The 21,246-nt window shown below is 46.0% G+C and overlaps 1 protein-coding gene across 1 annotated transcript in view; it reads left to right on the top strand.

Moving 5' to 3' along the window:
• Window positions 1–21,246, top strand: part of COL23A1 (collagen type XXIII alpha 1 chain) — a 395,499-nt gene that overhangs the window by 303,855 nt on the left and 70,398 nt on the right. The window contains exon 3 of the mRNA XM_054690972.1: window positions 9,848–9,892. Coding sequence (XP_054546947.1) covers window positions 9,848–9,892 — 45 coding nt within the window. The remainder of the gene's footprint in view (window positions 1–9,847; window positions 9,893–21,246) is intronic.

Below are 21,246 nucleotides of genomic sequence, written 5' to 3'. Positions count from 1 at the left end.
CCCTGGGCAACCCTTCACTTACCCTTGACCAGAAGCCCCTCCATGAACTCAGTCACTCAAATCCAGAAACCGTCCATCCTCCCAGATCCCTGCCACCCACATTCTGCTCTATCCAGGTCACCTCTGGATGAGATGGTCCGTCTTTGAGTTCAGTTTCCCCAAAAGGAGGCAAGGACAAGGGCAGTGTTGGGGCAGGCAGACCCTACTAGGCCTGGCCTGACTCCTGACTCCTGACTCTTCAACCTGGACAGTGACCCCACCTTTGGGCCTCAGCTTCTTTTATGTATATGGGGCCAATCATAGCCACATCTCAGAGTTCCTACCAGGAGTAAAAAAGATTCCAGAAACTCCCAGAATGTGGCCTGAAAGACTCAGCATGTGTAGGTGGGTACACCCCCAGGACTCAAAGGACACCTCTGGCCTGAGGGTCTCCTTCCAGGACCCTTGAGAGATGGCTCAGTCCGTGGAGCCCCTGGCATGGCTAATGAGTCTCGTTTTAGACACTCTCTTATGGCCACTCCTGATGTAGGGGGAGGGCCCAGCGTGAAAGCAGAGTCATCTGGGATGGCGTGATCAGGGCACACCAGAGGGCCAAGTCACTCCAGACCTCCAGGCTGGTGGCAACATGTGGCCTTTTAATTCAGTGTTGAATTCACAGAACTGAGAGCCTTTCCGGGCCCCTTCCATTTTGTGTGGTACTTGGTATATTAAAAAGTAATGACAAATGCCAAGACATAGTGAAAAACTCATGGACTGGTTTACAGGCTTGCCTTCAACATGGCCCCACCCACTAGCAGTAATAAGACCCACAGGCTAGTTAACATGTCTGCCTCAGTTCGCCATCAACAACATGAAGAGAGTATTAGAAGCTTTCCTCAAAGGTGTGTTGTGGGGGACATATGAATACCATGAAATGAGATTAGCGCCAAGCATAAATAAACGCTGAATAGATGAATAAGTAACTTGATTTTATTTAGCACTGTCAGGGCATCTGCAACTGTCTAGTACTGTCAGTGCCTTTGGGAAAAAGGCCAGTCTCCCTGCTAAGACCCTGTCTGTGAGTGGGACCACCTGTCAGTCTACCCCATATCCCCCTGACACATACCCTATTCATTTGGTCACCAAAGGCATGCTGTCCAAGTGGCTCTCCAGGTCTGGGCATTGGGACAGTAGGGGACTGTCACTGGCCCAGATGACAACCTCAGTTCCAGACATTTCCCCTACAACCCCAGCAACTTGTTTGTGCCTTGAGTTTTCCAAAGTATTTCAGTACCTTCCAATAAGCAATAGGGCTCAGCCATGTGGCGCCCTGCAGTGCAGTGGATGGCAGAGGACAAGCCTGTGGGGATATAAATCCCTTTGGAATGAGTTCCATTTGCTGAGCAAGAGACTGATTCTAATTCCCGGAGACAACATGGCCCCCAGTGCTGGTTGGACCCAGGCAACCCTCGGGGCTGGCCAGCCCCTCCAAGAGCACCATGTGCCCCAGGCCCACCTAGAGGCAGCCACCCTGCCCCCCATTCTCCGAGAGACAGAGGGCTTTGTTAGGCCAGATTGCAGGCAAGGGGGTGGGGGAAGGACAGTGCCTCCCTGCCCTGGAGGCATTCTCCATCTCTGAGGTTGGTTTGAAACTTGTAAACCTAAAATGATCTGGGAAGATGGTTTAATGATCTGGTCTTGGAAGCTCAAATCCAAGCACCTCCCCTGCCTCCTCCACTGGAGGCGTACCTCCGCAATGACCCTGGGACAAGAACAGCCTCAAGGAGCTCCAGGCTAAGGATCTGGGAGGGTTCAAACCACCTCACCCACACTCCCTCCCCAAAATTCTGGAAAGAGGGTCAGATATAGGGACCACCAACATCCACTAGAAGGACCAGGTCTGAGGGCCACAGAAGCCTCTGGACACATCCGGGATGGTGGCAAGGGCTTGGCCTTGGTTACAGCATTTGAGGACACTAGAAGAGGAGTTCTGGAATCACCAGTCCTGGATTCAAATCCCTGTTCTGCCATCTCCTGACTGTGTGGCCCCAAACACTTCTGTCCCTGTGATTACACAGTGCCAGGTTCTCAACAAACTTCCAGCTGCAGTCCTGGGCTGTGGTGGCAGCACCACCATGGTCTCTGTCAGGTCACCCTGAGGCCAGGGCTTGCTAACTGGAACCCTGGGAGCATTTCTCTTATTCTTTTTTTAATTATAGTAAAATCCACTTAACTTCAAATTTTCCAATTTAACCATTCTTAAGTGAGTCAGGGCTTTGAGTGTGTTCACTTCATCAAGCAGCCATCGCGCCACCATCCATCTCCACAACATTTCCATCTTGTAAAACTGAAATAATCCTCATTAAACAACAATTCTCTATTTCCCCTGCCCCCAGCCCCCTGCAGCCACCATCCTACTTCCTATCTCTGTGAATTTCTTACTCTCCGTACCCCCTGTGCAGGGACTCATACCATATTTGTTATTTGCGTCTACCTTATCTCACTGAGCATAATACTGTCATGGTTCATCCATAACAGAGCATGTGTCAGAATTGTCTTCCTTTCTAAAGGTTGAGTAATATGCCACTGTGTGGCTATACCATGCTTTGTTTATCCAGTCACCTGTTGGTGGACACTTGGGTTGTTCCCACCTTTTAGCTGTTAGGCCAGGAAGCATTTCTTGACTTCTCTTGGCCTCAGTTTCCCCAGTCTCTAAAGGAGAAAAGAATGAAGAGGATTTAACTATTTTCCACAACTGTATGTAGGTTCCACGAGATAAACTGCACAAAAGCCCCTGGCCTTAGGGACTGACAGAAGGAAGGAATAGAGAGGGACCCATGGATGAGTGATCGATGGCACCCAGGAGAAGAGATAGAGGAAGGAGTTTGGGCAGGCTGGCCCCTACACAGGCCAGCTGGACAGGTGTCTCTTGGCTTGTGAGAAGACACTGATAAGGCAGGTATTAGAGGAGGTGTCCAACAGAGTCTGTTGGGGTTTGGGGTCCCCCTTTGGAGCTAGTGGTACAAGTTCTCTATCCTAACCAGAGATGAGATTTTTATGAGTTAGATATGGTTCCATTTTGTCTGGCTTCAAAAAGTGCTTGAGAAAACCATCCTCCCTGGAGCTATTTAATTTGCAGATGGTTGTTGAAGGCATCCAGGGTCATTTAGCAGCAAGCCAGAGCCCTCTCCAGCACATGCTGTGCCTCAAACCTCAGGATTTCATTGAGAATTCCTGTTCCCAGACTACTCAAAACTCTGCATCGTGATCCCCAGGTCCACAGACAGAACATTTTTTTTTTTAAAGATTTATTTATTGTTATACAAGAACCCAGGTACAGGCCAGATGCACAGGAGAGTGAGAGGATTCACCAGAGACAGAGCAGGAACAGAACAGGCAGACTGAAGAAATACACTGCTGAGGGGAGCAGTGGGCGAGAGACAGGAGAGGTCTGCCTCGCCATGTGGGATTATCGCCAGCCGGCCAGGATCGAACCCACGCTGCAGAGGCTGTGGACAGCTTCACAGTGCGGCACTCAACCGCCTGCACCACCATGGAGGCCCCACAGACAGAACTATTTTAAAGCCTGGCCTTGCCCTTGTAGGCCCAAGATCAGGGTGTAATTGACAACTCACACTTTACCCAGTTTCTGAAGTGGTCCTGCTGCCAAGTTTCTCAGACTTTCCCCACCTTGGGGGCAAGCAACTTATTTACCTCAAAGCCCCAGATTTTGATGGCCCAGAGGACCCTCCAGCCAGCCACTTCTTGGAATCCTAAGTAGACACCTCTTCTGTGCCCCCAAGCTGCTGGTTCATCTGCTTAAACAATTCTATCAGCATATGCAGTTGCCACCACCCCTAAACATTTACCCTCATGGGTTGGAAACCTAAAGTTCAGAGAGGTTAAGTAAGTCATTCTAAGTAAGCAGCTTCTATATCAGTTGTCTTTTCTCTTCCTGCACCGGCATCACCTTGTTGGTATCTGCTGCCCACAGCCTCTGGAAGAAAGCTTCACAGATTCTACCTTGGCACACCCGCTATGAAGCACCAGATCCTGCAGCTGCCAGCCCCTGACCCAGCACTGTGGGAGGCCTGGCAGAGGTGGGGAGAATGGCTAGAGCTGGTCTTCACCCTCTGCTGACTCTCTACTGGGGCCATTTTTCTAGCTGCATCCTAGGCAAAAACTACCCTCACTCTCACAGCTTCAGTGTTCCTGTCTATATGTGAGCGGGTGATGAGGACAGACTCCTAGGTGCCTCTTAAGACAAGCTGAGTGTCTAAGTGAGTGGCAGAAGGGTTTTCCCAATATAGAAAGGAAGAAGAAGAAAACATGGATCGAACCAGGAGAAAGCTCCAGAGCAAACCGCTGAGCTGGGGGGTTGGTCTTGTTTTGTTTGTTTGGAGACATAATCTTAGCTTAAGCCAGGGCCTGGCTAGCCCCAGGAGGCCAGGGCAATCTGCTGCAGGGCTGGCCCAGATGCCCTGGGCAGAGCCAGCCTAGGTAGAGAATTGTCTACTCTGCTGTTTGACCCAGCCCTGTCTGCTCTGCTGTTTGACCCAGAGGGACCACCTCTCTCTCTGTCAAGGCTGCCTGTCGGTGATTCTGACAACTTAGGAGCCACAAACATATCATTAAGGACTCCCCAAGACCTGCCTGCTAGGCCTTCTATATCCAGCACCTTCTTCACAGGGCTATCAGGGTGGTAGACAAGCTCATTGGATGAACAGCCTGGAGCACAAGGCTCCCAAGTTCATGTTTGCTAGATGAGTAGCCCGCCCAGTGCCTGCTAGATGTTGAAACAAGGTTGCTACCCGTGGCCGACCCTCAGTATGTGATGATTTGGAAACTTGTGTCAGCCCATACTTCCTCCCTTCCCCACCTACAGGTCCTCCAGGCCAGGCCTCAGGTGTGCCCAACCTCTCCATGTGTGAAAGCAGCGGCGGGAGAACCCCACGGTCACCATGAAGCTCAGCCATGGCACTTCCCCTCCTCCAGGGCCTCCCTTTGCTCTTACCACCTCTGTCCTCTCCGTGAAAGAGAAAGGAGGGCAGAAAGCACCCCAATCTGAGTTGCCTGTGCCCATCAAACCAGGTAGCCCTGTGTCTCTTGGAAGCCCTGGATCTTGTTCAAGTGGACATTTAAAGAGAATGGCGGCCCGCTGGCCTACAACATGGCAAAGTGGGAAAATGTGGATTATCCTCTTCCCTAAACACAACCGAAAAGAAAAAAACCAACTAACCTAGAATTTGCTCAAAGGAAATTTCAAAAGTTCATCATCAGAAACATGGGACTTTCCCATGGGAATTTTACACCGAGGTCAGTGGTTTGTTGTGGGGCAAAGGGGAAAATGGTGAAGATCCTTGCAGCGGGCGGCGGCCATTCCAGCTGGACACCGGGAGATGGTGAAGAGATGGTGAAGAGGGATACGGTTCCTTACCCATCCATGCCCTCCCTCCCTACCTCCTTCCCTCAGCAAGCATCACCAGGTCCTGCCGCACCTTCTGTTAGGAAGAGGAAATCAGGCGTGGCTGGAGAGGGGGAGACTGGGTGTGGGGAGAGTGCCTGATGCTGAAAAAGAAGGGGTCTCAGTTGGGGTGTAGGTGGGGTGGGTGCAAAGGGATAACTCCCAGGTGGTGCCAGTCTGGCTTTGTGAGTACAGGTGGTACCTGCACGTAGGTGACACACAGGGGGAGCATGTGGGGAACTGGCAGGGAAGCTTGGGTTTGGACATGTTGCCTTCCAATGGAATTGTCCTAGAGACAGTTGAACACTTGCATGTGGGTCTCAGAATAAGCAGCTGACCAGCTACCGGTCTGTGAGTTGCTCACACAGAGTCTCCAGTATTTGGTTTGGATTGGCGCTGGAGAGGGTTCATGAGCAGCAGCCTCACTCTCTTTCTCCATATGTCCCTTCCATCTGGGAGTCCTCTTCAGCCTGCTCGGACTGCAGCCCCGCAGGCCCTGTGCACTCAGCGACAGTGGGGATCCGCTTCATGCCTGCTGTGAGCTCCCCCAAAGGCCGTAGACAACTGCCCATCCTGCCAGCCTCCTCCTCATTGGGCTTTCTTCCTGAACATGCCACCCAGGAAAACCACCCAGACACATCCGTTTGTTCAGCCACCTCAGCAGTGGCAATTATCTTCATCTGGCTTCAGTTGCCCAGATGGAGAATTTTATATCATCCCCAGTAATGACCATCAGAACACCAGGGTGATGCCTTAGGTTCAGATCCAGGAGGAGCCTGACTTAGTCTCCCACTTGAGGGTTCCTTTCCTGCTGGGACCCACACCACAGCCTGGGGTCCCAGGCAAGTGGCCTTGCTCAGCTGAGAACAAGTTGTGTGGCCTGGCAAGAGCCCAGAAGCCAGGACTGGTTTGCTGGGCCTTGTGAATAGAAGCTAGGCCTTCTTCCTCCCTCAACTGAAAGAGCATGATGCCAGTGGTGCCCGTGGGGTTCCGGACCCTGAAAACACGTGTGCACCAAGAGGTGAAAAGGCCAAACACCAGGCCAGCCCCACACAGTTCTCAGACACTGTCAGTCCACTCAGCAGCCAGCAAATCAGGCGTGCATTTTGGCCACAATAGGCCTCAGATGTTGGTAAAACACCTTGTGGGGTTGTCTGGAGGCAGATGGCCAAGTGGCTCAGCTGAGATCATGGGCCCAGAGGTACTTCATAAGTTTTAAATCCCACAATAATGTAAGGAGGAATCATCTACTATGGGGTGCCAGCACCTTGGCCTCCCCAGGTCAACATAGTGGGGTTCCTGGGTGATTCCAGCACAGAACTCCAGGTCTGAATCTAGTATGAGGAGAAATCAGGGGTTCTGTAACTGGAGAGAGTGGGGAGCTCTGCTCTCAAAATTCTGGGTACATCACTTCATATTGTCAAACCATCTTCAATGAAGTGCCAAAATTACAGAATAGCGACAAGACAGTCTTTTTGGCAAAATGTTCTGGAAAAATGAGATATCCATGAGCAAAGGAATGAAGTTGGGCCCTTACCCAACTTGTACAGCAGTAACCCAAAGGTTAAAATTAAATCAAAAAGTTAAAAAGGTGACAAAAGCAAAAATAGATTGGACTACATCAAATTTAACTTCTGTGCAGCAAAGAAAACACTCAACAGTGTTTGCAGACTATTTAGCTGATAAAAGGTTAATGTTCAGAATATATAAAGAACTCCTACAAATCAACAACAAAACAAACAACCCAATTAAGAAAACTTGAATAGACATTTCTCCAAAGAAGATATACAAATTGCCAACCACTATTTGAAAAGATGCTCAACATTGCTCATCATTAGGGAAATACAAACAAAACCATGAGATTTCACCTCATACCCAGTAGGATGACCACCATCAAAAGGAAAAAAACAGAAAATTACAAATGTTGATGAAGATGTGGAGAAATTAAAACCCTTATGCCCCCCATTAGCAGGAATATAAAATAGTGAGTATTGAAGACAGTACAACGGTTCCTCAAAATATTAAAATGGGATTATCATATGACCCACCAGTCCCACTGTGAGTATAGACCCAAAAGAGCTGAAGACAAAATCTTGACAGATATTTGCACGCCCATGTCCTTGCAGCAATTTTCACAACAGCCAAGAGATTATAAGCAGCTCAAGGGTCCATCAGCAGATGAATGGATGAAGAAACTGTAATCTCTTCATATAATGGAATATTATTCAACCTTAAAAAAGAAGAAAATTCTGACATGTGCTGCAGTGTGGATGAACTCTGAGTACATTATACTAAGTGAAGTAAGCCAAACACACTAAAACAAATGCTGTGTGATTTCACTTCTGTGACATATCTAAAATAGACTCTTAGAAAGTAGCATCGTGGTTGCCAGGGAATGGGGGAGGGGGAGGAAATGTTCAATGGAAAAAACATTTCAAATTTTGTCAGGTGAAAAAGTTCTAGAAATCCACTGTAAGACAGTATACATATAACTAACACTGCAGTATTTAAAAATGGCTAATTTTTTTTTAAGTTTTAATTATAAATACAGGGGTGTAGTAAATAGCATGTTCATAATGTTTTCGTTTTGTTTAACTGCCCTGACCTCAAGCCCCAGGTCCACAAGGCTGGCTATTCATTCTCACCTCATCTCCAGACTTGCAAAGATTTTGTGGTCTAACAGCACCAAGAAGACCCCCCTCCCCACCCAGAGAAGTTTCTTCTCTTTTTTTGAGTCTCTCCCTCCTCCCCTTCTGGGACACCCCTTTAACAATAAATTCAGAAATCTCCCCCCTGGGCTGCTGCTGCTTCTCTATCCTGTCCCAGTCCCCAGCTCAAGGGCGCATAATGGATCTGCCTATTGCTTGAAAAAAAGACTACGGGAAAAGGGAAACACGTCCACTCTAATTTTTCAGTAAACCATCTGCCTCGGACCTGAGTCATGGCCTCTCCTCTGTGGTTGTTCTGGGAATTTTTGAGGGGATTTCAGGTTAACTTATACAGCAAAGACCAATGCCTATAATACAGCCACAGCCTTTCTGCTGCCTTAGGACAAAGCCCAGGGCCTGGCGCAGTGGGAGAGTGAAATCAGAGACAAGGTGTCAAATATACTTTAAATTGCAACTGAGGGCCTCCCAGATGGTGCAAGAGTTAAAAGTCTCAGCTATCAAGCTGTCACCTGGCCCCTGCAGCACAAGTTCAATCCTGGCTAGGGAGCTGACCCACTTGGTGCAGCAGACCTCTCCTGTCTCGCCCGCTGCTCCCCTCAGCAATGCATTTCAGTCAGTCTGCCTGTTCTGCTTCCCACTCTGTCTCTGGTGAATCCTCTCACCCCCCACACCTCTGGCCTACACCCCAGTTCTTGTATGCATAAATAAATAAATAAAAATAAAAATAAATCTTTAAAAGAAAGTTGCTACTCAGTGTATACACTTCATTTCTTCTTACTGTCTCTTTTGGCACCTGGGAAAACATGAGGGAAGATGAGGGGTAAGAGACAGAGAGAGTGAAGACAGAGGCAGAAGGAGGAAGCAAAGGGACATCAGGATGTCCACAAGCTCCTGGAGAAGGGACCCAAGTGAGGCCTCAACCCCTACTCCCAGGTCCCACTGTGAGCTGAAGGCTAGGTCCAGAGCAGGGAGAGTACCAGACCTGACTCCTGTCTTTCCATTACCCAGGACTCTCTCCTTCAGCGGCACTGTCACTCGGGTCTCAGGGGCAGACAGGGCAGGTGGTCAAAGGCAGAGGCATCCCAGTGTGCACCATAAAATCAGCAAGACAAAAATGTGCGGACAGAGGGCTGGAAACCAAAAAGAATGTGCTTTGGTGTGCAAGTTCTCTGTAATAAATCATGAGAAATTTATAGCATCTCCCTGGCCTGGAGACATGGGGGAGAGATGTACAGAAGGCTCTAGCAAACAAAGGAAAAACAGCAGATGGACAGGCTAGTACTGGTGACTACTGAGCTTAAGCATCTGACACGCCAGGGAGTGTCCTATGTAGCGTGTTGTCTCTGGTTTCGTTTAGTGAGTATTAGCAAGTATTCCTCTAGGCTTTCGATAAGGTAACTTAAGTCCCACCTGACACCTAATTTTTCTCACAAGTCTGAAGTTTCTCAGCTGCCAACTCTTCTGAGTTTCTAGGTAGTAATGCCTATTGATTGGGGAAGGACTTGTGAATAAATAAATGAACAGATAAGTGAATAACTGAATGAGTGGGTGAGGAGGGTGAGGATGAGCTATCAGCAGAGGCCTGGAGAGCAAGGGTGAGGGAGGGCAGGAGATTGCCCTGTACCAGCCAATAGGCTGCCCCCAGGATGTGGTTACTGGGCTGGGTGTATAGGCAGGCAGCATGTGCCAAGCCCACCAACTCTCTCAACGAGTTCCTCCTTGTTTTCTGGTCTAGGCCCCCCTGGACGACGTGGCAAGCCTGGAAGAAGAGGTGATCCCGGTGAGTCCTTTGTTTTCTTAGGTCCTAAATTTAAATCTGAATCTGCCTTTGACTACAGGGCAGCGCAGCCAGTCCCCAAACCTCTCAAAACACTAGGTCGTCCTCGCCCTGCCACTTCCACCCACTGCCCATAGAAACAACAGTGCCAGGATTGACACCCACAATTCCAGAGACTGCCCCCTTGATGCCCTTCCCACACCCCACAAATCAGCCTCAGAACTCTAAGCCCTGACTCCCACTCCAAACAACCTCCTCATATGGGGCTTGATGATGATTCCACAGCCCATGGGCTCCATCATGGGCCCCTCTGGACAGGGTGCCCTTCTCCATTCACTCCGTTCCTTCCCAGACTTGGGCTATCCATCCCTTCTCAGAGCCTTCAACCTTCAGACTCACCTGTCACTTTCTGTCCTGCCATCTCCATGTCACCCAAAATGCACACAGTCTTCATATCCCAGTAGAGCTTGCCTAAGAGGTGCCCCCACCATCCCCCATCAAGTGCTTCCCCTTGCCTTTGATTCTCCCCAGCCCCTCTAGTCTCTTTTCACAGTCACACCACCAACATGATCAGTTCGACCAAAGTCATCACTGACCTCCATCTTCCTTGACTCCCAGTATCAGTATTCCTGGCTCCCCTCTGATCCATGTTCCTCCCATATCTCCAACCCCTCTGCATTTTCCACAGGACTCCACCTGCCTCTTAACTGACTCTGCCCTTGGCCCTTTCCTCTCCTCTCGCTCCATGGTCTCCAACCACCATAGCTTCACTCCCCTGTGATGTTAAAGTCTCCCCCTTCCTTACCTCCAGCCAAATCCAAGCACCACCCTGATCTGCTGTCCTGCACTCCCCATGGCAGGGAGGCAACTTCTGGCTCCTGCTTCTCTGTGTAGACACCCAAGAATCATCCTGACCCCTCCCCTCCCACTCCACCCCAACAAGTCCTGGGTCAGTCTCCTCCTCAGGGCAGGTTGGACCCAGCCCCCTTCCCTATCCTCCCATGGTGCCACTGCCTCCATCCTCACCATGAGTGTCCAGAACTCTCCCACTCTGAGCCTATCCTTGCGTCTTCCCCTGCTCAGAATATCTCATCTTCTACCTGGAATTTTACCCCAAGTTCATTACTCTTTGTCCTTTATGTCTATTTCAAACACCTCCAAAATGCCTTTTCTTTTTTTTTTAAATAATAAATTTATTTTTATATTCCCCCATACAATTGCAAACCCCCATTCTGACCCCAATCCCTCCCCTCCCGCCCCCCACCCCCAAAAAGTGTCTCTGGTTCATAGTTTTTTGTTGATTTTGATTTTCACTTTCTTATAGTTATTCTTTTTCCTGGTCCCTTATTTAAGTTTTCTAGATTCCTGCTACAAGTGAGACCATCCGGTATTTTTCTTTTTCTTTTTGGCTTATTTCGCTGAGCATGATCCCTTCCAGCGCCATCCATGTTGCTGCAAATTGCATGTGTTTATCTTTTTTGAATGCTGAGTAATATTCCATGGTATATATGTACCACATCTTCTTGATCCAGTCATCTATTTTTGGGCATTTGGGCTGTTTCCAAAGCTTAGCTATTGTAAATAGTGCTGCTATAAACATAGGGGTGCAGGTGTTCTTTGGAATTGATGTTTCTGTGTCCTTTGGGTAAATACCTAGGAGTGGAATTGCTGGATCATATGGAAGCTCTAAGTTTAGTAGGTCCAGAAATCTCCACACAGCTCTCCATAGTGGTTGGACCAGTTTGCACTCCCACCAGCAGTGCAGGAGAGTTCCTTTTTCTCCACAACCTCGCCAACATTTGCTGTTGCTAGTTTTTTTAATATGTGCCATTCTCACTGGTGTAAGATGGTATCTCATGGTAGTTTTGATTTGCATTTCCCTGATTACAAGTGATGTTGAACATTTTTTCATATGTCTGTTGGCCATTTGCATTTCCTCTTTAGAGAAGTTTCTTTTTAGCTCTTCTGCCCATTTTTTTACTGGATTATTTTCTTTTTTGTTGCTGAGTCTCATCAGCTCTTTGCAGATTTTTGTGATCAGTCCTTTATTATTAGTGTCATGTGCAAAAATGTTCTCCCAGTTGGTGGGGTTTCTCTTTGTTTTTGTTATTGTCTCTTTTGCTGTGCAGAGCTCTTTAATTTGATGTAGTCCCAGCTGTTGATCTTTGCCTTCACTATCACTGCTTTGGGTGATGTGTCTGTAAAGATGTCTTTGATATGCAAATAACGTAGTGTTTCCCCTTTATTTCCTTCTATGTATTTTATGGTTTCAGGTCTTATGTCTAGTTCTTTAATCCATTTTGAGTTGATTTTGTGTATGGTGTGAGGTAGTGGTCAAGCTTCATTCTTTTGCATGTAGCAACCCAGTTTTCCCAGCAACATTTATTGAACAGAATTTCTTTGCTCCAATGCATATTCTTTGCTCCTTTGTCAAATATTAGTTGACCATAAATCTGTGGGTTTATTTCTGGATTTTCTATTCGATTCCATTGGTCTGTATGTCTGTTCTTGTTCCAATACCATGCAGTGTTGATGATTATGGCTTTGTAGTATAGTTTGAAGTCTGGGAGTGTGATGCCTCCATTTCCTTCTTTTTTTTTCAGGAGAGCTTTGGCTATTCGGGGTTTTTTGTGATTCCATATGAATTTCATCAATAATTGTTCTATTTCTTTGAAGAATGACATTGAAATTTTGATTGGAATAGCATTGAATCTGTATATTGCTTTTGGTAGGATGGCCATTTTAATAATGTTTAATCTTCCAATCCATGAGCAGGGGATGTCTTTCCATTTCTTTGTGTCATCTTCTATTTCTTTTAACAGTGTTTTATAGTTTTCTTTGTATAGGTCCTTTACCTCTTTTGTTAGATTTATTCCCAAATATTTGATTTTTTTTGTTTCGATAATAAAAGGGATTTTTTTTTATTTCTTCTTCTTCAGATTTATTGTTTGTGTATAGGAAGGCTACTGACTTTTGCATGTTGGTTTTGTATCCTGCCACTTTACTGAACTGATTGATGAGTTGAATTAGTTTTTCTGTGGAGTTTTTGGGGTTCTCTATGTATATTATCATATCATCTGCAAATAGTGATAGTTTGACTTCTTCTTTTCCTATTTGGATTCCTTGTATGTCTTTCTCTTGTCTTAGTGCTTTGGCTAGGACTTCCAGTATTATATTGAAAAGCAGTGGTGAGAGTGGACATCTTTGTCTTGTTCCAGATATTAATGGAATTGCTTTCAGCTTTTCACTATTGAGAATGATACTGGCTGTTGGCTTGTCATTTATGGCCTTTATGATGTTGAGGTATGTTCCTTGTATCCCAAGAATTTCAAGGGCTTTTATCATGAATGGGTGTTGCACTTTGTCGAAAGCTTTCTCAGCATCTATTGATATTATCATATGGTTTTTATATTTCTTTTTGTTGATGTGTTGGATAACGTTGATTGATTTTCAGATGTTAAACCATCCTTGTGTCCTTGGAATGAATCCTAATTGGTCGTGGTGAATTATCTTATGGATACATTGTTGGATTCTGATAGCTAAAATTTTATTGAGGATTTTTGCATCAGTGTTCATTAGGGAGATTGGCCTGTAGTTTTCCTTTTTTGTGTTGTCCTTATTCGGTTTTGGTATTAGTGTAATGTTGGCTTCATAGAACGTGTTTGGTATTGTCCCTTCCTTCTCAATTTTTTGGAAGAGTTTGTGAAGGATAGGCACTAATTCGTCTCTGAATCTTTGGTAGAATTCATTTGTAAATCCATCAGGTCCTGGGCTTTTGTTTTTGGGGAAGTTTTTGATTACCATTTCAATTTTGCTAATTGTAATTGGTCTGTTTAGGTGTTCTATTTCTTCTTTATCTAGCTTTGGGTGATTGTAGAGTTGTAGGAATTTGTCCATCTCCTCTAGATTGTTGAACTTGTTTCCATACAACTGTTCATAGTAGTTACTGATTATTCTTTTGATTTCTGCTGCGTCCGTTGTGATTTCTCCTCTTTCATTTATGATCTTATTTATTTGTGCTTTCTCCCTTTTTTCCTTTGTGAGCCTGGCTAGGGGTTTGTCTATTTTATTGATTTTTTCAAAGAACCAGCTCTTGGTTTCATTGATCTTTTGGATTTTTTTTTAGTTTCAATTTCATTTATTTCTGCTTTGGTTTTTATTATTTCTTTTCTTCTACTGGTTTTGGGGGTTTTTTGTTGTTCTTTTTCTAGATCTCTGAGTTTCGAGATTAGGTTGTTTCTTTGAGTTCTTTCTTGTTTTTTGATGTGAGCTTCTATTGCTATATATTTTCCTCTTATTACTGCTTTTGCTGCATCCCATACATTTAGGATATTGGTGTCCTCCTTGTCATTCAATTCAAAGAATTTTTTAATTTCTTCTTTGATCTCCTCGTTAGTCCAGTGGTCTTCCAGTAGTGTGGTTTTTAATCTCCATGAGGTAGGATAGTTCCTTGCCTTCTTTTTATGGTTTATTTCTAGTTTGATGCCTTCATGGTCAGAAAAGATGGTTGGTATGATTTCAATCTTGGTGTATCTGTTGATGTTTGTCTTGTGCCCCAGTATGTGTTCGATCCTGGAGAATGATCCATGTGCGCTTGAGAAAAATGTGTACTCCGTTTTTTTTGGGTTTAGTGTTCTATAGATGTCTTTTAAGCCCAAATGCTCTAGGTACTTATTTAGAGCTTTAGTTTCTTTACTTATTTTTTGTCTTGTTAATCTATCCATTGTTGATAGTGGTGTGTTGAAGTCTCCCACTACGTATGTGTTTTCCCTGATGTCTGTTTTCAGAGAGGACAACAGTTGTCTGATATATTTTGGTGCTCCTTCGTTTGGTGAGTATATGTTAATGAGTGTTATTTCTTCTTGAAGTATTGTCCCCTTGATCATAATGTAGTGACCATTGGGGTCTCTTTTTATTTTTTTGAGTTTGAAGTCTGTTTTATCTGATATAAGTATAGCTGTTCCTGCTTTCTTTTTTGGTCCATTTGCTTGTAGGATTGTTTTCCATCCTTTAACTTTGAGTCTATTTTTATCTTTTGCAGCTAAATGTGTTTCCTGGAGACAGCAAAAGGTTGGGTTTTGTTTCTTAATCCAGGCTGCAACTCTGTGTCTTTTTATTGAAGAGTTTAGTCCATTTACATTTAGAGTTAATATTGATATGTTAGCATCTGTATTTGCCATTATGTTTGTCTTTCCTTTGATTTTATTTATTTATTCTTTTAATAACTTTTTTTTTTGGTCTTCTTTCATTGTTATTCGTCCCTCTGAGGTTCTGGCTTTAGGATTCCTTGTAGTATTTTTTTTTTTTGGAGTGGGGGTTTAGTCATAATGAAATTCTGGAGTTTCTGTTTGTCTGGGAAGGTCCTTATTCTTTCTTCATAGAGGAAGGAGAGCTTTGCGGGATAGAGTATTCTTGGTTGGCATCTGTTTTCTTGGAGTCTGTTGACTATGTCCCTCCGCTCTCTCCTTGCCCGTAGTGTTTCTTCAGAGAAGTCTGATGTCAGCCTGATTGGTTTTCCTTTGAATGTTATCTGTTTCTTCCCTCTTGTCAGCTTCATTATTTTTTCCTTGTCCTGGATTCTTGGGAGCTTTACTATTATGTGTCTTGCTGTATTTTTCCTTTCGTCGTGGAAGTTTGGTGTTCTTCTTGCTTCTTGTATATCAATTTTCAGCTCCTTCTTCGCATTTGGGAAGTTCTCTTCAATTATCTCCTGGAATATTTTCTCTGTTCCTACATCTCTCTCCTCTCCTTCTGGAATTTCTTATATTTCCTTTCCTCGTGGAGTCAGATAGTTCCCGAAGTCTTTCTTCATTCTTTTTCCTTCGTACTTCTCTTTCCTTTTCTGTTTTGGTTCTTTTTATTTCTGTGTCTTCAAGAGAACTTATTCGTTCTTCCATTTCATCTATTCTGCTTTCATTGCTTTTCCCAGAGTTCTTTAGTTCCTCCATTAATTCTTTGATCGCCTGCATTTCTTTTACTTCCCTCTTTAGGGACTCAATTTCATTCTTCTGACCATTGTTTTCCCTCTTTAGGGACTCAATTTCCTTCTTCTGATCACTGTTTTCCTTTATGACTTCTGTCACTTTTTTAATCATGGCAATTTTAAATTCTCTTTCTGGAAGGCTCAGAAGTTCTTCCAAGTTACTGTCGTTGCAATCTGGGGGGTGGTTTTCTTTTGTGGGGTGCTTCTTTCCTGAGGAGTTGTTAGGTTGCGTGTGGTTCTTCTACTCCCTACTGTCTGTTTTCTAATTTGTCGTATGCATTGGGACACTGTGTTGCTCGGACTGGCCAGCATCTTGGGTGAACTTCTCCGCTCCCCTCTGGCTCCTCCAGGAGCCATCTCTGGCTTCTGGGGGAGCTTTCTGCTGGTTTTAGGCAGTCTTTACTGAAGAAATGTCCCTGATCTAAAATGGCGAAGCGGGACACAGTCCCTGTGCATCCGGTCTCAGGCACACTCTTCTGCGCACCCGGTCTGCCCCGGACGTGGGTGCCTTCTCCCTCTGTGGGCTCAGACTGCTGGTTGGAAGGGGCCTGGCGTGGGCTAACTTCCCAGCTGGCCACTGGGTCCTCCAGAAGCCTTCTGCCCTTTTCAAGAAGTCTTTTCTTAAGAAATTTCCCTGTTCTATGGGGTGTTAGTGACTTTTTTTTTCTGGTCACTAGGTGGCGCCAGAAATCTCTCCTATTGTCCTTGGGGGGCTGCTTTTCAACGCCCCACCCCGCTCCGTGGGACAGGGAACAGAGCAAGAATTGTAGGGTAAACCTCAACGGCTTTGGGGTGCTGTGTCTGCCTTGTGCCCCACCGTCGTGGAGAACCCACGCCCCGAATTTCGTGCCCCGGGTCTCAGTTCCAAAGCCCTCAGGTCCAGGACGCGGGCTGTAGCCCAGTTCAGTGGCGCGGGAATGGCGCCTTTTGCACCGCTCCCGTGCCTGGGCGCCTGGTTCCTGCTTACTCAGTGAGTGACTTTCACCCCAGTGAGGGCCTCCGCGCATCTCCCCGCAAGCCTAGGTCGCAGGCGCGGGGACCTGGGCAGCCGCGATCCCAATCCGCATTTGCTTTTCAAGCGCGCCAAGTGCGCCGCTTTTCCGCACAAGCTTACCGGCCGGCCCCGGGCTGAGTGCAGGTCTCCTCCAGAGTCTCTTTGTTCTCCAATGGCGCCCGGAGCCGTTCGCTCACCGCCGCGGCGAATCCTGCAGGGTTCTCCACAGCTCCCGTTCACGGGGTGTGGTGGCTGCAATAGTTCCTTTCCACTCACAGTCCCGCTTGCTGCGTCGTTTGTTCTTGTTGGTCGTTTTAGTTTGTTGTTTCCCTCCTCTCTGCTGGTCGGAGAGTGCCGACTCTGTGGGCAGGGGAGGAGAGCAGGGTTCTGTGCTTTCCTCCCTTCTGGTCCTCTTTTATGGCCACTTTCTTCTTCCGGCAGTTTGCTGGAGTCACCCGTTTATCTTCCGTGTCCCAGTTCTCACTGGGACCTGCCGCTTTTCCTCCCTATTAACTTTTTTTAATGGGAGATCTTACTCGCAGCGTCTCCTCGCCGCCATGTTGCTCCGCCCCCTCTATCCAAAATGCCTTTTCTAACCCTTCTGACCAGGGCAATTGCCTATGTTTTCAGCACCCAGCACAGAGAAGATTGATCAATGCAAATGCACTTAACAGTGAATGAATGAATGCTCAATCCTTAATCAACCTCACAAGGAGGGCAGGTGTGGTGGGATGCCTGTGGTGCCCACCACCAACGGGACCTAGGCCAGCCAGGCCCAGGGGGAAGGAAACTGACAGCTTCTCCCTAAACCTCATACTCTTCTTCCAGGCACTGGGCAGGGCCTCCTTGCTCCTTCCTTCCGACTCATTCCACTGTGTGCGTGTGTTGCCTACTTCCTGCTGTAACGGCCCTCCAGATAGATGCCCTAGAGTTCTGGGCAGGAAATGCCCATCGTGTTTGCTTTGACTTCAGAAGCTGGAGGCTGTCTGCATTTGATGGTTCTGCCTCCCTTTACTCTGGATATGGTGTGTCATCACCCCCTTGCGCCAGTGGCCCATCAGATACACACCTCATCACTCAGTCCTTGTCTGTGCCTTCGTAAAAGGTTTTATTGCCTTTTATTGTAATGTACTTTTTGGATGGAGATGAGGAATACATCGTGACTTTTTTTAGGACAAAGTGTAAAGGAGTAAAAATATTAATCAACTTTCTTAAAAACACATTTAGAATTACGACTCCAATCTACAACACTCTAACATCAAAGAAAGACGAGTTCCTGGACTCCAGACGTGCACTGGGTCCTCTCAAGTCCTTCCTCTCAGGGGACCTTTATAGAGACCTGCAAGATAAACATATGTAATTATCTCCATTTTGCAGTTAAGGAAACTGAGAAGAGTCGTATCTACGATCAGCTGCCAGGCAAGGGTGGCAGCATCACCTCCCTTGGCTGCCCTTTCACACGTGGCCAACTCTGGCTGTTGAGAATAGTGTGAGCAGCAAAGAGCAGATGTCCCTCTCTGATTAGCCTTGACTTGACCTGCTGTTTATTTCTAGATAGATTCACACACATGCTTCCCCTTGCACAAACCAAGCCCTTTCCTGTGACCCAGGAAGGAAAGCTCTTTTTGCCCAGTGAGACCATGTCTGACTGACATGCCTTCTGATGCTGCTACATACCTCCAGACAGAACTGCCCCTGCTGCCTGTGGGGGTTCTCTCTAGTTCCCAGTGGAATCCTTTGCCTAGAAGAGACCTCCTTGGCCCTGCAGTGTTTATGAGTCTCTATCCATAATGAATGAATTCTCACCTTGCCAGTGGCCCATTGCTCATCTGGGGGAAGCCAAGCACTGCTCTCTGTTGTCCTCTTTCTACGGACATTGGGGTCTCCTTCTAGACCTTCCTTTCCTCAAGTGTATTCATCGCTCTCACCTGCCTCCCAGTTACCTTCCTCTGTCCTGGCTTTTCCACACTTGGTTGTGCTTGTCTGCCCTACAACCGTGTTTCTCTCCTCCACCAAAGCATGGATTCCTCCAGGTTGGGGCCAGAGGCACTGAGGCATCTCCCAGGCACTCAGGAGATGGACTGATTGTTTCTTGATGGGAAGAAGGGGAGGAGGGAGAAAGAGGAACCATGAAAAATGGTGAATAAAGGGCTAGGGTGCAGAAAGACACAATAATCAAATGTGGTTTGGCCAGTGCCTTTACCAAGCTGAAAGACAAATGGAGGTCCTCACCAGATCTCTGCAGCTGCCAGCCTTAGATTGCATTTATAGTGCTAAGATTTTTTTTTGTTTTATTTTTTAATCTACTCTGGCACTAAGAAATCCTTTCTAAAAACCCAGTAGAAGAAGCACTTCTGCAATGGGAGAGTAAGGCCCTTTGAAAATCTGCTCCTCCATAAAAGCAGCAAGAACACTAGGAGGGAGGGCCTCCCCAGTGGTGCAGCGTTTGAGCGCTGGGTTGCGAAGCTGCCCGCAGCCTCTGCAGCGCAGGTTCCATCCCCGGCTGCTCCCTGGCCACCAGAGGAGGGTCCCACATGGCACGCAGACCTCTCCTGCAGCCCGCTGCTCCCCTCAGCAGTCCTTCTGCCTGCTCTGCTCCCCGCTCTGGCTTTGGTGAATTCTCTCACCCTCCTGCACTTCTGACTGTACCCAGTGCTTGTATAAATAATAAATAAATAAATCTTAAAAAAAAAAAAAAAGAACACTAGGAGGGAAATGACCTTTTCAGAACTCTGGAAATTAATGAAAAACTTGCAACAACCCAAGAAATGTTTATTTAAGAAAAATGTGTGAATCTTGCTAAGTCTCCCGAGCCCCATGGTAACCCTAAGACCAGTCAACCTGGATTTAAATTATTGTCTAGTGTTCTGTCATTTCAGACTGAAGGACTTGCTATTTACCAAGAATAGCTTTGAAAGCTGTCTATTTCTTTGTTAGTAGTTTTCTTTTGTCACTTTGAATGTATCTTTATATATTTGTGTAAGTTTATAATGCCTTATAACCATATAAGGTTATAAAACTTTATAACCACAGTACCTGTGAAAAGAAATAAGCATTAGAACAGTTTCAAAGCTCTTCAGATGCTCATCCCCAGAGAATTGTCACTGTTTGACCTGTCTGGCAGCTCCCTGGAAAATCTTGTACACAGGTCTTGTCTTAATCTTACTTGATGCAGCACTTACTCACTGGGAAAAGTCCTATCCCCAGAGTACTTGCCAAAAACACTCAGCAGCAATTGTTTAACATCACAGCTGCCTAAGGTGGCGATACCAGTTGAACCAAACAAGAAGCTGGCACAGAAACTTAAGTGAAAATCTAGGGAATGAGATATCCAACAGGGCTTTGTAAATTTCCAACATGCTCCTGGGGACCTAGAAGTTTCATGCATATTCAGGACTGTGTCCTGGACTCAGGTCCAGGAAAGACCTGAAGGAGATTCCATCTCTCACTTCTGCCTGACTTGCTCAAATAGGGAATGATGGGAGAGTTATAACTTGGCAGAGCATTGCACTTGTATTCCAGCACACATAAAGAACCCCTTGGCAGAGAATGGGAGAATTTTTAGATCAAGGTATTAAAGGAAATCTCTATCTAAACTTACCATTACGTTAATCAAGCAGAGGATTCATGAAGAGAATACATACTTTAAAGAATCAGTCCAGGAAAATCCCTAAGCAAAGAGCAACAATAACAACAACTAATTCTGAAAAGGAAGAGCAAAATCTAATATCCATAGTAGTCACACTAAATCATTAAATGCCCAGTTTTAAACAAACAAATAAAAAGACAAAGATACAAGAAAGTACAGCAATAAAGGGGAAGGAACAATCAATAGAAACAGTCCCTGGCAAATCCAGTGGACTTACTAGATAAAGATTTTATATTTGCTATTTTTTTTAAGATTTTATTTATTTATTTATACAAGCACTGGGTACAGTCAGAAGCGCAGGAGGGTGAGAGAACCCACCAGAGCAAGAGCGGGGAGCAGAACAGGCAGAAGGACCAAAGTACACTGCTGAGGGGAGCAGCGGGTGGCAGGAGAGGTCTGCGCACCATGTGGGACTCTCCTCCAGTGGCCGGGGAGCAGCCAGGGATCGAGCTGGCACTGCAGAGGCTGCGGGCAGCTTCGCAACCCCATGCTCAACCGCAGCACCACCGGGGAGGCCCTATATTTGCTATTTTTAAATATGTTCAAAGGACTAAAGAAAGCCATGTCTAAAGAATTAAAGGAAGGAAGGCACAAGAATTATGTACTACAAAATAAAGAATATCAGTAGAGATATAGAAAATGTCAAAAAAAAGGTAAAAAAATAAAAATTCTGAAGATGTGAGGTGCAATAATTGAAATGAAAAATTCACTAGGGCATCTCAACAGTAGAT

This window comes from Talpa occidentalis, unplaced genomic scaffold (assembly GCF_014898055.3).
Source record: "Talpa occidentalis isolate TD23 unplaced genomic scaffold, MPIMG_talOcc4v2.1 talOcc4.9, whole genome shotgun sequence".
Lineage (NCBI taxonomy): Eukaryota > Metazoa > Chordata > Mammalia > Eulipotyphla > Talpidae > Talpa > Talpa occidentalis.
The sequence above is the reverse complement of the archived record's forward strand: the minus strand, read 5'-3'. Positions and strand labels throughout refer to the sequence as shown.